Source organism: Crocuta crocuta, unplaced genomic scaffold (genome assembly GCF_008692635.1).
Source record: "Crocuta crocuta isolate KB4526 unplaced genomic scaffold, BGI_CrCroc_1.0 scaffold166, whole genome shotgun sequence".
Lineage (NCBI taxonomy): Eukaryota > Metazoa > Chordata > Mammalia > Carnivora > Hyaenidae > Crocuta > Crocuta crocuta.
Genome location: NW_027531018.1, coordinates 148,104 through 164,027, shown reverse-complemented (window position 1 = coordinate 164,027; position 15,924 = coordinate 148,104). Strand labels below are relative to the sequence as shown.

Here is a 15,924-nt window from a genome sequence, read left to right as displayed (position 1 = left end):
GAGAGAGAGAGACAGCGTGAGCAGGGGAGGGTCAGAGAGAGAGGGAGTCACAGACTGAAACAGGCTCCAGGCTCTGAGCTGGCAGTCAGCACAGAGCCTGACGCAGGGCTCGAACCCACGAACCGCGAGATCATGACCTAAGCGAAAGTCAGACGCTTAACCGACTAAGCCAACCAGGCGCCCCGAAAAAGACTTCTTTTTAATTTAGATTTTGTCCTAAGTTTTCCCTCTGTAAACAACTGGCCTCATTTCAGGACTAATTTATTTATTTTACCTGAAAGAAAATATATTCTCATTCTTCATACATTTTTTGCACCTCTCCTACTTTCCCTACATACAGAGTTGCTTTCCAGCAGTCTGTATTTTAAATAGCCTTCCCCCCTCCATTTTTTTCCTTCAGTCCCTATGGGCAATGTTTTGATTATCACCTGGAGTATTTACACCTTAAAGACCTGATAAGATCTACAACTTCAAGGGTCAGAGAAAGAATGCAAGTTATTTCCTAGGAGCTGCTAGTAATTGCATTTAAAATTTTTCCTTGTGGAGTGCCTGGGTGTCTCTGTCCGTTAAGTGTTTGGCCCAGGTCCAATTTCAAGCCCTGCGTAGGGCTGGGTGTTGACAGCTCAGAGCCTGGAGCCTGCTTCAAATTCTGTGTCTTCCTCTCTCTCTCTCTCACTCTCTCTCTCCCCTCTCCCACTTGCACTCTGTCTCTCTCTCTCTCTCTCAAAAATAAACATTAAAAAATGTTTTTTTAATTCTTCTTTGTATTAGGGTTTTCATCACTTTTTAGAGCTTCCACCTCTTAGTGTCCTAACTGGGCTTTGTTACAAATGCCAGGATCTTAATCTATGGCATCTCGTGTCCTCCTAGCTTTGCAGCATATCATGCTAAGTTCTCTCATTTATCCTGTTCTCCCATCTTGTCCACCAGCCACGAAGCCATCAGGCTTATGAACATTTTCATATCCTTTTCTAAAATTAGTTCATCTTTTAACTTTCAGACACAAGCTTCAGCCTGCAGTCAAGCACTGGTGGCCGGCTAGACTACCCATGGTAGAGGGCAGCACAACGTGGCTGTCCTGTGCTTCCTTTCCTTGCTACAGTGCACAGTTCCTCTGCCAAGTGCATAAGACCAGTGGGTGTTTTCAGGGCATTCCCATACTCATACATGGTTCACAAATATCCGACATACGGGCCACCCCTCCCCACATGGACGTCAATGAGCAAGTTGGAATTTTTCTCCCAGATGCCTCTTCCTTAAGTCTAGGGAACTTACTTAAGAGGCTTGCATGAGCCATCACTCCCCACACAATGGTTGATGGTCACCTCAGGATGCACCCCAGGCTCTCCCTCCCATGCACAGATTTGCCTTTTTCCCTGACATCTAGGCACTCACAAGTTTCTCTCACCTTCTGTTTGTCTCACCATTTGTGTAGACACACCCTTGCAGACTCTAAGCCAATGGCGACTAATGGTCCTACGAGACCAAAGAAATGATCCGGAGACAGCAAGCAAGACATAGGTTTATTGGGGGAACTTACATATAGGGAGTCCAGGAGCAGCAGACTGGACAAAGCATCTGCTGTTGGGATCTACTTACAGCAAGCTTTTATAGTGGAGCAACTAGCCTAGCAACTATCTGGAGTCTTTTCCCTCCTTGCATGGCCAGCATTCCAAGGAGATCAAGACCTGCCATCCAGACACTCTTTGTTACCAAGGAGATGCTCTGGCTTGGCCACCCCTGGAGACCCTGACCTCCAATACTGAACAACATGTTTTTCCTACATACCCTGATTGATGGGAGTATATTGAGAGGACGGGATCTTTGTATTCTCAAGATAGTGATTAACGGGGCCATTCAGGATGTGTTTGTACAAACCAGCCTTCCAGCACGTACCATACACCGCGTAAAAACCTCAGAAACTATCTCAGCATTTGACACTTAATTATAGAGTAAAAAAATTTCAAAACCTCAGGTAGGTCTGTCAAAAAGATTTGCCTCGGCTTTTTATCCAGGGCTGGGCTGACAGTTCCCTGTACTCATGGTAATTAGCCCTACCCTAGCATTCAGCAAGTCATCACACATTCTCTAACTCCTCCTGTGTAGACTGGAACCGCCTTAGCCTGACAAATACCCTGTACAACCTCACCCAACCTCTCCTTAAATCTTCATCTTTTATCTTATGCCTGTCTCCCAATTTGCTTCAGCCTTGGAGGGCCATTCTCAGCTGCCCCCGCCCCTGTGTCTTGCACAGTACTATCTCTGCTTCCTTGCTGATGTCATGCTTTCTGCTATTCCTCTTACCCTTGAAGGCCAGCTCAGATGCCTTTCCATCAGCACAACCTGGAGTGACTTACTGATCCTTGAAATCCTAGGCTCCTTGGTTATATCTAATACTCTTGTCCTGTCTACCTATGAATGTAGCTCTAGGGACAGCATCCTCTCTTCCTTAACTATGTAATCCCTAGGCTAGAGACTGTAGCTTTATATTATCCATACTACCTTAAGAAGTTTGCAGCAAATTTTTGTTGAACAAAATGAATAGACAAAAGAATGTTTCTTGCCACTGAAGGCCCTCCGTTATCTGGCCTAACTCTGTTAGTCTTTTTCTTTTGGCTCTTCCCAAACATGCTTCATGCAGATCATTCTTGCTATTGTTCCCTGGACCCTCTGTTGACCTGAAGTCTTTGGTCATATTAACCCTTCCTGTATCCTTTCATTTATCCAATCATTTATTATTCATTCATTTATACACTAATTCATTCACTCACTCATCCTGCCACTCAAATATTGACAGAGCATCCACTGAAGGCCACCCACTGGACAGAGGCACTGAGAACACCAAAATGTCAAAGAATGGCTCCTTGTCTTCCAATATGGTGGGGGAGACATATGTGTAATTTGAGCATTGTAAATACTGTGTGGTACTGTTGGTCCATAAGAGAGGCATGTACACAATAAATGTGGGGACAGAGTGTAAGCAGAAAGAGTTAGAGGTCCCCTGCTCCCAAAAAACAAAGACAGATACAGCTTTCTTGACATAAGGAAAGTCATTTTAGGTCCCCAGCCATCTTGTGAAAGTATGAAAGAGCAAACAACCACTATCAGGCCAGGGGATAACAAAGTCATATTCAAAATTGAAGACTGACGTGATGTATACTCTTGAGTTATCTTTGTAGGATCTACATTCCTTTGAGCACCCAGATACCAGACCAACAGAAACCAGATAATTAATGATGCTGACCCTTGCCAGCCCTGGTGATCTCGACCTGGACCAAGTCACCTTAAGAGGACTTTTGCCCCAAATCCACGCTGTATTCCCCATCGTTCAAGGCCCTTAAAGAATACATATATATCCTTCACTTAAAATTTCCCCAATTTTGTTGTTGGGGAGATACTGCTTTGGGAAGGATCCCTGGTGTTCTCCTTTACTTGTTTGAAAGTAAAACCTTTTCCCCATTCTTTGGTTTGGTTGTATCTTTTGGCTCAATGCCCACAAAGAGGGGAACCCAGTTTTGGGTAACAAATTTGGCTACCCAGATGGGACCTCTCACCTAACTCCCTCGAGTTCCTCCAGCTCCCTCAGGCAACAATTGGGCAGAGGCAGCCAGAGTTCAGCTGGGTTAACTCATCTGTGTTGTTAGGGAACCTGCAGGGAAGGACATAAGAGAATCCCTCTTGGAGCCTGATGTGTCGAATCTGTGTATGTAAGACTCACTAGGCAGGATCAGAGGCTATCTCTGCTTGGAGAGTCCCTTCAGAGACATGGGTGGCAATTATCCCACAAATCGGCCTTAGAGCTCTGCCTCTATCTCAAGTGGGGAAAGGAAAGTCTCAGGGTCTATTCAGCTATCTGGTCTGTTCCATTTGGAGAATCTGAGGGATTGCAAGACATCCATATCTTCCCAAGTCCTGGAGACTTACCACAGACACCTGATCATTGAAGCCCTCAAAAAGGTAAATCTCAGGTTCTGGAAATTGTCTGGAAATTGAGATGTGTTAGTTTGATATACTTGAACAACCTGAACATGCACTTTTAAATTATTAACTGAAAGAGCTTACTTACCGGTTCTCAAGAGAAGGAAATTTTCAGTCAGCTAAGAATAATGAAATTTGTGTCTCTACTAACCCTTAAAGCAGACCTCTTGGTAGTTAGAGACAATCCCTAACAGAGATCTAAGGATATGGGGGATCAAACATCAATCCCCTCAGATGACTCATTAAGGAGGATCCTGAGTCATTGGAAGCTTTTTTGGGTATATCCCAATGACAAAAAAAAAAAACCAACTTGTTTTCTTTTGTAATACTGCCTGGCCACAATACCAGCTAGAAGACCAGGAAAAAATGGCCAGAAAATGTCTCATTAAATTATAATACCGTACTCCAATTAAACCTATTTTATAAGAAGGAAGAAAAATGGGATGAGATCCATTATGTACAATGGTCTTCTGCCAAAATAAGGGATTGTAGAAGAAACATGGGCTCGAGTATATTCATCTATCTAGCCCAGAGAATCAGACCACGCTCCTCATTTGGAAGGAGACCTCTTAGATCTCCCTTTGCCCTGGGGATTTGGAACAGGTCCCCAGCCCTCAGCCCTACCTGCAAGTCCATCCTCTCAAGATTCCAAGTCACTGCTGGATCCACCCCTTGTTTACACTCCTGACCCACCTCAGCCACCTCCACCTTAATCAGGAAAAGGAGAACCTAATGATGGGCCCCCAGTGCTCAGCTCACCGCCATTAAGAGTGGTCATTCTTGGGGCGCCTGGGTGGCTTAGTCGGTTAAGCTCCGACTTTCGCTTAGGTCATGATCTCGCGGTTCGTGGGTTCGAGCCCCGCGTCGGGCTCTGTGCTGACTGCCAGCTCAGAGCCTGGAGCCTGCTTCAGTCTGTGACTCCCTCTCTCTCTGACCCTCCCCTGCTCACGCTGTCTCTCTCTCTCTCTCTCTCTCTCTCTCCTAGAAATAAATAAAACATTAAAAAAAATTTAAAAAAAAGAGTGGTCATTCTTATCAGACTTGAAATGTATGCTCTATGCTCTCTGAGGCAGGTCTCAGAAGGAAATTTGATCATTATGCATGTACCTACCCTTCTCTACCTCTAACATGTATAATTAATCGGAAGCAAAATACTCAGTTATTCAGGGCAGACCTGGAGGGGTTTGTTAAACCTAATGAGCACTATTTTTATGAACCATAACCCTACTTAGGGAGACATTCAAAGCCTATTAACTACCCTGATTACAGGGGAAGAAAAAGCTAGGGAGGAAGCAGAACAAGAAGCTGGCCATCCAGCCAGACAGTGCTATTTGGAGACCTGCTGAGCAACCAATGCCAACAATTGACCTTTACTAGGACCCAGATGTCTGGGGGGGAGGGGGGGGCGGCGTGGGAAGCTAGAACAGTATAGGTACCTGCTCCTCAAAGGTATAAAGACTACAGTGGGGGCGCCTGGGTGGCTCAGTTGGCTAAGTGTCTGACTTCAGCTCAGGTCCTGATCTCACAGTTCGTGGGTTCAAGCCCCACATCGGGCTCTGTGCTGACAGCTCAGAGCCTGGAATCTGCTTTGGATTCTGTGTCTCCTTTCTCTCTGCCCCTCTCCTGCTCACACTCTGTCTCTCTTTGTCTCTCAAAAATAAATGAACATTAAAATAAATAAGTAAATAAAGGCTGCAGTGGTTCGACCAGTTAACTGAGGCAAGGTAAGGAACATACAACAAGGAAAGGATGAAAATCCCTCTGTCTTTTTGGGGAGAATTAGCAAATACCTTAGGCAATACACCACCCTGGACTCTGAGGATCCAAGAAATGCTACAGTAGTAAACACCTTATTTCACATCTTACACCACTCCAGATATTCACTGCAAGCTTCAAAAGGTTGTACTAGGACCTAACACCCCCACCTCTCAGCTGGTTGAAGTGGCCTTTTAGGGTCTTCAAAACCCAAGTGTGGCAGAAGAATAAGAAGACACAAAGATGAAGAAACAGACTGTCTTGGTGGTAGTGGCACTGCAGATCAGCCAAGGTAACCCAAGAGAAGAAATAAGAAGACACCGTAGGTGAATTGCCACTACTCCCAACGTGGGAGGCACAAACTGCCAGCAAAGCTGAAACCCAACCAATGTGCTTACTGTAAAAAGAGGGACACTGGAAGAGAAGATGCCTTGACTATCCCTAAACAAGAAAGGCCCAAGCTAAACCCTCTTCCTTTCAATTCCTGGTGACTGAGGAAGAATATTGACAGGGCCTAGGGGCTCCCCAGTTGGCTCCGCAAAGCACCATCCCAATATCCCCCAAAGGCCTCAGGTCGCCTTAGACATAGTGGAAGAACCAACTGAATTTTTGCTGATACCGGTGGTACCAGTGTTGACTACTCAAAAGGGCCACCTCTCTAAGACAAAGTGCAATATCAAGGGAGTGTCAGGAAAGGGAAATATAAGAAAATTTTTGGAGCTTCTGACCTGTTAAATAGATTCAAAAAACTTTAAAGCACTCCTTGTATGCTCTAGAATGCCTGATCCTTCAGTTAGAGAAAGATTTGTTGGTCAAGCTGGGAGCCACAATACATGTAAACCAAAGTGGAGTTGAGATAAATGTGCCCAAATCACAGAGGGCTACCCTTCTGGTTATCTTAAATGAGGATCCTCCTGTGCTAGAACCTCTTCCTGCCTACATACTTGATCAAGTGAGGACAGAAGTTTAGGCAAGAGGGTAAATAGGCAGAGCTGTGAATGCCCAACCTGTAAAGGTTTTAAGAAATTCAATGAAATTTACTTTCGCCAACTGAAAGGAAAACAATACCCCCTTAGACTGAAGGCAAAGAAGGGAATAGATCTTGTAATAAATAGATAACTAATCCAAGGCTGGATAGGACCCGGCCAATCTCCCTGTAACACCTCAATATTACCTATTTAAAAAAAAACCAGGAACAGAAGAATATTGAATTTCCCATGGTTTTAGGGCAGTAAATGAGGCTACACGGGATATCTATCTGGTGGTTCCACAACTCCTATACTTGGTTCACTCACCTCCTGAGTAATAGCAGGTTTTAACCATTCTGGACCTCAAAGATGCCTTTTTCTCCATATCCTTAGATGAGGACTCAAAAGACCCATTTGCTTTTGAATGGGAAGATCCTCATTCATATCAAAAGCAGCAGTATTTGTTAGACTTTTCTTCCCCAGGGGTTTAAAAGCTCTCCCACTAGTTTGGAGAGGTTTTGAGTCAAGATGAGAGGATTACACCTAGAAAAGGGAATAGTCCCCCAAAATGTTGGTAATATTCTGATAGCTGGACCAGCAAAGGAAGACTGAGACCAAGATACAATACGAAATACAATAGAGGTTCTAGCAGAACCTTTTCCAGCAGAAAGGAGATATACAGTCTCAACGAAAAAGGCCCAGATGTCTAAGACAGAGGTCAGATACTTAGTGATGAGGGGGCATAAGGCAAGCTGACAGGTCTTAAACACCACCCCTCCTCCCCAAGCCCCGCCCCCCTTTGCCCCAGGTGGGATATGTGTGATATTCCTCAGACACTCTTGGCTGCCCAAAAACAAAGGAAAGGGGAAAAAACAAATAGTTTTGTTTATGGAGATCATAGCCCTGCAGAATCTAAGTCTCTATCATCCTTTCATAGTGATGTGGGAAACAAAGGCAGAAGGAAATGGCAGATAGAACTAAATTTCTTGGGGAGCCTGGGTGGCTCAGTTGTTTGAGCGTCTGACTTTGGCTCAGGTCATGACCTCATGGTTCGAGGGTTCAAGCTCCACATCGGGCTCTGTGCTGACAGCTAGCTCAGAGCCTGGAGCTTGCTTCTGTTTTTGTGTCTCCCTCTCTCTCTGACCCTCCCCTGTTTATGCTGTCTCTCTCTTTCTCTCAAAAAAAGAAATAAAACAAACAAAAAGAACTAAATTTCTTTGTAACCTGAAGCCCATTGACAAATACTTGAGGCTGGCAAAGTAAAACATTTCTCCAGGAACTCCCTACTGTCTTAATGCTAATGCTTTGCTAGAGGGAAAACAGCCTTAGCTTGACAATAGCTAGGCCTCCAGTCTTCTTTGGCAGAGTAAAATCTCACTGGAAACTTACCCTGGACTCTACCTTGTGCCAACTCCATAGTATAAAGCCAGTCTCCCCTCATAGTCCCTGGGTAGCTTTCCTGCCCACAGGTCCTGTCCCCATGCTTTAATAAAATCACCTTTTTGCACCAAAGATGTCTTCAAGAATTCCTTCTTGGCCATGGGCTCCGGACCCCACAAATCCCACAATCACCCCAAAAACCTCATTCCTTAGGAGACTTGATCTCTGAAAGATGGAGGACGTCCAGAGGACAGAAAACAAACCATATAACAACACTTGAAAGCAGTTGAGGGGTTTCTTGGGAATGGTGGGATTTTGCGAGATACAGATTCTCAATTTTGGTTTGATTGAAAAGCTCCATTGTGAAAAATTGCAAGGACTGGAAACGGACCCTTTTGAGTAGGATGGCCAAAATGATCAAGACTTTCAGAAACTAAAAGAACTACTACTTAGCCCCCCTGATTTGGGCATTCCTGACCTCCCAAACCATTTGAACCATAAATCCATGAGACACGAGAATGAGACTTGGGAGTCCTCATCCAAATGGTGAGAAGAGTATGAGAAGAGTCATAACATACTTTTTCAAAAAAAGAGGCCACCATGCCTACAGGCAGTGGTGGTGACTACTTGCTTATTAATAAAAGGGGGGCAAAAAAACCCTTACTATGAGCCAGGCTTTAATAGTGAGACAAATTCTGAATACCAAAGGCCATAATTGGCTAACAGAGGGCAAACTAGGCCAATTTCAAGCCCTGTTGCTAGATAGCCCAGGCCTGCTTACCAAATAGCATTGAATCCTGCTACTTTGTTACCTCTAAGCCACCTGTCCATGAACTGTAATGAAACCATTGACATGGTGTATGCCAGTAGAAAAGACCTAAAAAGTGAACTTTTGCCTAATGTTAATGAACTATGGTTTGTGGGTAGAAGCAGATTTATGGAGAAAGGCAAACATAAGTTTAGATATGCTATGGTCTCCCTGCATGAAGAGACAGAAGCCAAAAGCCTGTCTCCAGCAAATTTCAGCTCAGAAGGCTGAGCTAATAATAACCTTGACCCAAGCCTTAGAGCTAGGAAAAGGAAAGACTGTTACTACATACATTGATTCAAAGTATGTCTTCTCGGTAATACACACTCATGGGGCTATCTGGAAAGAGCAAGGTCTACTCTCAGCTGCTAATAAAGAGACCAAACAGCAAAGAGATTCCCTGACTCTTAGAAGCCATCCACAAACCCAAGGAAATAACTGTAATTCATTGTAGGGGATACAGAAAGGGAGAACACGAAGAAGCCAAAGACGATAGCCTGGTAGACACAACTACCAAAAGCCCAGCTAGGGAGAAGGAAGCCTTAGAATTACCACTTATTTCCTCATTTCCCCTATGTAGATTTAAGCCGGACTACTTCCCGGAGGACCTAAAAGAAACTACAAAGGACTACAAGAGAATCTCAATCTCAAAAGCCTGGCTAATCAATAGGTCCAGAAAAATATAGGTACCTCTAAGTCTGGTATGGGCAATTGTTAAAGCACCCTTGACTCCATTCATCAAGGAAAAGAGATAATGCACAACTGGCGGATGACAATGATTAGCACACCCAGCTTAAGACATCTAATTGAAAAAGTCATGGCAATATGCCAATGTGCATATTGCCAAAAAACATGTTAATACAGGCCTTCTGCCCCACCACTAAAAAGAGCTGTTTAACCTGGAAGCACCCAGCTGGGGAAGGATTGAAAAATAGATTTTTACTGTGATGACCCCTGATCAGATGGCTTCAAGAATCTCTTGGTCTAGGGGTGCCTGGGTGGCTCAGTTGGCTAAGCGGCTGACTTCGGCTTAGGTCATGATCTCACAGTTCGTGGGTTCGAGCCCTGCGTCAGGTTCTATGCTGACATCTCAGAGCCTGGAGCCTGCTTCGGATTCTGTGTCGCCCTCTCTCTTTGACCCTCCTCCACTCACACTCTGTGTGTCTCTCTCTGTGTGTCTCTCTCTGAAAACTAAATAAACATTAAAAATTAAAAAAAAAAAAAGAATCTCTTGGTCTTAATTGACACTTGTACTGGCTGGATTAAAAGCTTTCCATCGCAAGACAGAAAAACAAACAAACAAACCAAGAAAAGTAGTTAAAGCCCTGATATACAATATTATTCCTAGTTTTGGGCTATCCCGAATACTTCAAAGTGACAAGGAACCAGCCTTACCTCCACAGTGATGGGTAAAGTCACTTGTTCCTTAGGTATCACATGGAAACCGAACTGCATGCTGCCTGGAGGCCCCAGTCTTCAGGAAAAACAGAGCAAGCTAATCAGACCTTTAAAAAGACATTGGCAAAAAAAAAAAAAAAAGGCCAAACTATGCCAAGAATTACAGGAATAATGGCTAAAACTGCTGCCCGTAGCTCTTCCACATCAGGGCAGCCCCCAAAGGAAAAGTTAAAACTCAGTCCCTTTGGAATGATGTATGTCTGGAAGGCCATTCCCGGGGATGGGCGGGGCTCCACCTGAAGTAGACGTTATAGAAAACACTATAAAACATATAGTAGAGCTAGGAAAGCTGTGACTGGACTGAGCCAGTCACCTAAGCCAAATTAAGCCTTCCAGACCCCATGGAACTAAAGAGTCTTCCTTATGAACAAGGGGACTAGTTGTATTTAAAGACATAGAGGGGCGCCTGGGTGGCTTAGTCGGTTAAGCGTCCGACTTTCGCTTAGGTCATGATCTCGCGGTTCGTGGGTTCGAGCCCCGCGTCGGGCTTTGTGCTGACTGCCAGCTCAGAGCCTGGAGCCTGTTTCAGTCTGTGACTCCCTCTCTCTCTCTGACCCTCCCCTGCTCATGCTGTCTCTCTCTCTCTCTCTCCTAGAAATAAATAAAAACATTAAAAATAATAAGAAAGAAAGAAAGAAAGAAAGAAAGAAAGAAAGAAAGAAAGACGTAGAAACAGGAGCCCCTACAGATCAAATACAGCACTTATGGAATTGATGAGGGTTTTGGGGTGCTTATGGAGTTTAGTGGGGTCCAGACCCGACCGCCGAGAAAGAATTCTTGAAGATGTCTTTGGTGCAAAAAGGTGATTTTATTAAAGCCCGGGGACGTGACACATAGGCAGGAAGAGCTGCCCAGGGACCATGAGGAGAGACTGGTTTTATACTATGGAGTTAGGGGGAGGTAAAGTCCAGGGTAAGTTTCCAGTGGGATTTTCATATGCTAAAGAAGACTCGGGGATAGTGGAGGTCTATTGAAGGTTGTTTTTTCCTCTAGCAAGGCATTAGCATTAGACAGTAAGGAGTTCCTGGAGAAATGATTTACTCTGCCAACCTCAAGTATTTGTCAATGGGTTGCAGGTTATAAGAAAATTTAATTTTATCTGCCATTTCCTTCTGCCTTTGCTCTTCCTTTACATTGCAAGGGATGACACCTTGGATCTACCATTCCAGAGTAGAAAAGAGAGCAGAATCTGTCTTGGGCAACAAAGAAGGGGACAGATGACAACTGTGAACTGGTGTCAGATCTCAAGCTCCTCTTCAGAAAATCCAGTTAACTGGGAAGAATTAAGTTCCCAAGGAGAGTCAAATGTACCTTACTCTGAAGTATGGAGAATAATGTACTCTTATTGTTTGACCCCTGCATCTCACAACTCCTAGTAAACTTAGTCACTTCGAGATTTTAACAAATTCAACTTCAAATTGTTCTTCAGACAACCCTGAAGGAACACCCCAGGGTATAATAAAAACTTATCTAACTTTAGCAGCGGTAGACTGTCACTCCTCTAACTTGGGACACCACAACACCCATTCTAAGCAGGAAGCAATTATAGAAGGCTGACCTCCACCCATGACCCCTCAAGAATGAGGAATGAAATATCTCAAGGGGGAGTTTTGTAAGCAGAAAGAGTCCCCAGAAAAACAAAGGCAGACATAACTTTCTTGACATAAGAAAAGGCATTTTAGGTCCCCAGTCATCTTATGAAAGAATGGACGAACAATCAGCTACTATCAGGCCAGGAGATAACCTGGAAGTGATAAGATTTTGGGGGTGAAGGTAGAGTGTTTGTGGGGTCTGGAGTCAATGGCCAAGAAAGAATTCTTGAAGATGTCTTAGGTGCAAAAATGTGATTTTATTAAAGCATGGAGACAGGACCTGTGGTCAGGAAAAGCTGCCCTGGGCCCTGTGGAAAGACTGGTTATAAAGTCCAGGGAAAGGTTTCAGTGAGATTTTCATATGCTAAAGAAGACCCACAGGCTACTGGAAGCCCAGCTACCTTTAAGCTAAAGTTGTTTCTCCCTCTAGCAAAGCATTAACACTAAGACAATAAGCAGTTCCTGGAGAAAGTTTTACTCTGCCAGCCTCAAGAATTTGTCAATGGGCTGCATGTTATAAAGAAATTTAGTTTTACCTGCCATTTCCTTCGACCTTTGTTCCCTACATGCAGTGGAGGGGTGATGTTGGGACTCCAGGAAAGGAGTCTATAGGTTTCTGGAGATTAGGCTATTGATAAAATTGCATTTTGTAATTTACTAAGATATTTGTAAACTGATAGAGATTCATGTCATGTCTGTGATCTCTATCAGTTAACCATTTATTTTTCCCCTTTACTTTGTTCTTGGGCAGCCAGGATTGCCTGAGGAATATCACACATATCCCACCTTGGGGGTGGGGGTGGGGGTGGGGAGTGGGGGTGTATGCTGCCTGTTAGCTTGCCTTATGCTCCCTCATCAGGAAGGATCCCTGATGTTCTCCTTTACTTGTTGCAAGTAGAACCCTTTCCTTTTCCATTCTCTGGCTTTGTTATGTATTTTGCCTTGACACCTACCAAGAAGTAAACCTCGTTTTTGGTAACAAGAGGAGGGAGAGTGATTAACTCTACCTGGTAACATCTACCTGGTAGATTGGGGACCATGTTCAGGGGAACTTCCTACAGAGGAGATGTGCCTTGAAGTATCGTGCCCAAGGTTGTTGTTCAGGATGGACTCACCGCAAAGGGTAGTAAGTAGGCAGTCCTGGGTATGGAACTTCCAGGACCCTATGAGGCCCTCTCCCCAACTGAGAATTTCTCTGCATGCTGAATTTGGGTCTCTCCTTAGAATGGGATTTGAAGCCCAAGACCCACTCAGACTTACTTTTGGGTCTTAACTTGCAATCAATTATAATTGGTTAATAAATTCCTTGCTGAGATAAGTGAAATCTCCAATTCTGCTCTAGGCAAATCACACTTGGCTACTAGTTGTTTGGTACCTTTAAAGAGTTTCTGTTCAGTATCATCATATATGCTTTTATTTTATCAGTCAGCTCTCAGAGTTCAAAGGTGATTTACTGGCACTACCCTACATTTAACTGCTTATGTGAAAAACTCTTCCTCTAGAGGAAGGATGTATGCTCCTTAAGTGTGGGGTCTATTTTTTTCCCTGTCTCTGTACCCCACAATACCAATGCTGCTAGGTTGGTGGTGAGGGTCAGTGTCTCTTGAAAAAATTAACTCTTTTGTCTTCTCTCCCTAAGGCAGTTCCCATTTCTCAACCTTCTCTCTTCCTTTTCCAACTCATCCACTGCCTCCTATTCTCCCACCACCTGCAGTAAATTGCCCTCCAGGCCCAGGAGCTGTCCACTAAGAAATGCAAAATGTTTTTGCAAGAGAACAAGCCCTCTCCTGGGGAAGGATATTTGAATGTACAACAGGAATAGACAGAGTTTAAACCTGCTGACCAATATCTCTTTCCTCACTGAGATTTTGATTCTGTGTTAAGGTACTGCTTTTAAGGTCCAAAGAGCTTGTTTGACACTGTTCTTTGTTCTACAGACTTTTTCAGTTGCTGTTATGGCAGGAAGAGGGAGGATGGGGGGCAGATTTTCAATATAAACTATACCTTTAAATTGAGATTAGGAAATTGCTGGTTGATAAAACATGTTTATTGTGCTAGTCGTTAATACACTTACAAAGTAATCTATGAGTAATCAAAGAAAATAAAATTCAAGACTATTTAGAGGAACTAGTACACGTAACAATGCTTGTAACCTCTGCAAGCTATGAAGAACTAAGATATTCTTGTTAATATCATTAGTACTTATAGCTGTCCTAAACATGTGATTTTCCTAACTCAAGGCACAAGATTAAGAATTGCAGAGATCTTTCAGTTCCTTGTCAACATAAGATATCAGTAATAAGCACAGATCATTTTCTTTTTTTCCAGTTCATGCTAGACTCTGATCAGTAACCAGGGCCAGAAATATCAAATGACACAATCCATTCAAACTAGGCTATGCACCCTTTCGACGTCAAGACAAAGATGGGGGACTAAATGTTTTCTCCAGTAAAATCTTTTCATCTGTAGACACTGGCATGCCAGGCAAAAACAGTAGCTACCTGTTGAGCTCAGGGGATTTGGTTCTGATGGACCTCTTCCTGTTCCACAGGGGCCCCAATCTGCCACCAAAGCAGCTGGGCTGGGTTGCTAGATGTATGCAGTTCATCTCTTAGAAATAGAAGTTCTAAGTGGTTCTAAGGTTATCAGCATATCCCAGGAACACCCCCTAGTATGCATGTGATTTATGTAAATATGTCTATTTGGCTTCAAGTGATTTTGTAAAACAGAACACAGAAATGTAGAACAGGAGTATGAGGTCTGAGTGAGAAGGAGATTGAAAAGAGAATGACAAATGCTTGCATTATTTGTTTTGTTTCAGGAGAATTGTGCCATGCTCATTGATTTACTATGGAATAACATTAAATTAAATGAGTTACTAAATGTGAAGTGCCAAGGCCACTGCCTGCACATAGTAGACACTCAGTAAATGTCATACCTCCCTACTGGCCTCCTTCCACCATTGTGATTATCAAAGCTTATTGTAGGGGCACCTGGGTGGATCAGTCCATTAAGCGTCTGACTCTTGGTTTTAGCTCAGGTCATGGTCTCAGGGTTTGTGAATTTGAGCCTAGTATTGGGCTCTGCAGTGACAGAGTGGATCCTGTTTGGGATTCTCTCTCTCTCTCGCTCTCTCTCTTTCCCCCCTCCCCCCCAACTCTCTCAAAATGAATAAATGAACTTAAAAAAAAAAGATTCTTTCTCCCTCTCCCTCTGCCCCTCCCCCACTTGAGCTGCCTCTCTCTCAAAAAAAAAAAGGATTTTTTTTTTTAAAAAGCTTATTGGCAAACTTTGAAGAAAAGATCGAGAATAAACTGCCACCAGGAACAGAGACAAATCAGGAGCATGTAAAGATTCTGCTAAGACTATCACACACCTGTCCTTTGATCAGCACCTGAGGCACTTGATCCTTGCCCAGGAAGTATTCGGGATGAACTTTGGTCTTTAAGTCAAATCAGCCCTGACATCACATATAGTCTTGGAATTAGGTATTAGTGCAATTAACCTACAGACACTCAGAAACACAGCTAGGGTGGGGGAATGGGTAGGTGACATCAGATATGATCCAAGGTTTCGTCATGTGGCTTCAAATCAGAATCAGTTATGAAGCTTCCCCAGTAACCCAAACATAGAGTAATCCCCATAAAATAAAATTCCGACTTCAGGGCAAGGAAAGGGACCTTTTCCTTTCAAACCATTGCCTTAGATCATCCATCATCATGATGGAAGATAAATCATAGCTCATCTCTAGCATTTATCAAAGTGCCCAAAATATTGTAGGCACTCAATATTTATTAGACATATGAATCTTAGTTTTTTAGAATGTTTGACAGTCGATTTCAGGTAGAAATGATAGATTGAACAAATGTATCTAATCTAATTCCCTTCAGGACTCTACTAAAACTCACAAGGATGAGGAGAGAGGGAGAAGAAGCAATAGCAACAGATTTTTGGAGGCTAGAAAGCAGTAATAAAAGTCTTGGAA

At 43.5% G+C, this 15,924-nt stretch overlaps 1 protein-coding gene across 1 annotated transcript in view; it reads right to left on the bottom strand.

Moving 5' to 3' along the window:
* Positions 1-15,924, bottom strand: part of LOC144237282 (calmodulin-alpha-like) — a 39,792-nt gene that overhangs the window by 9,863 nt on the left and 14,005 nt on the right. The window contains 2 exon segments of the mRNA XM_077770958.1: positions 4,603-4,686; positions 10,285-10,363. Of these exon segments, the coding sequence (XP_077627084.1) occupies positions 4,603-4,686; positions 10,285-10,363 (163 nt within the window).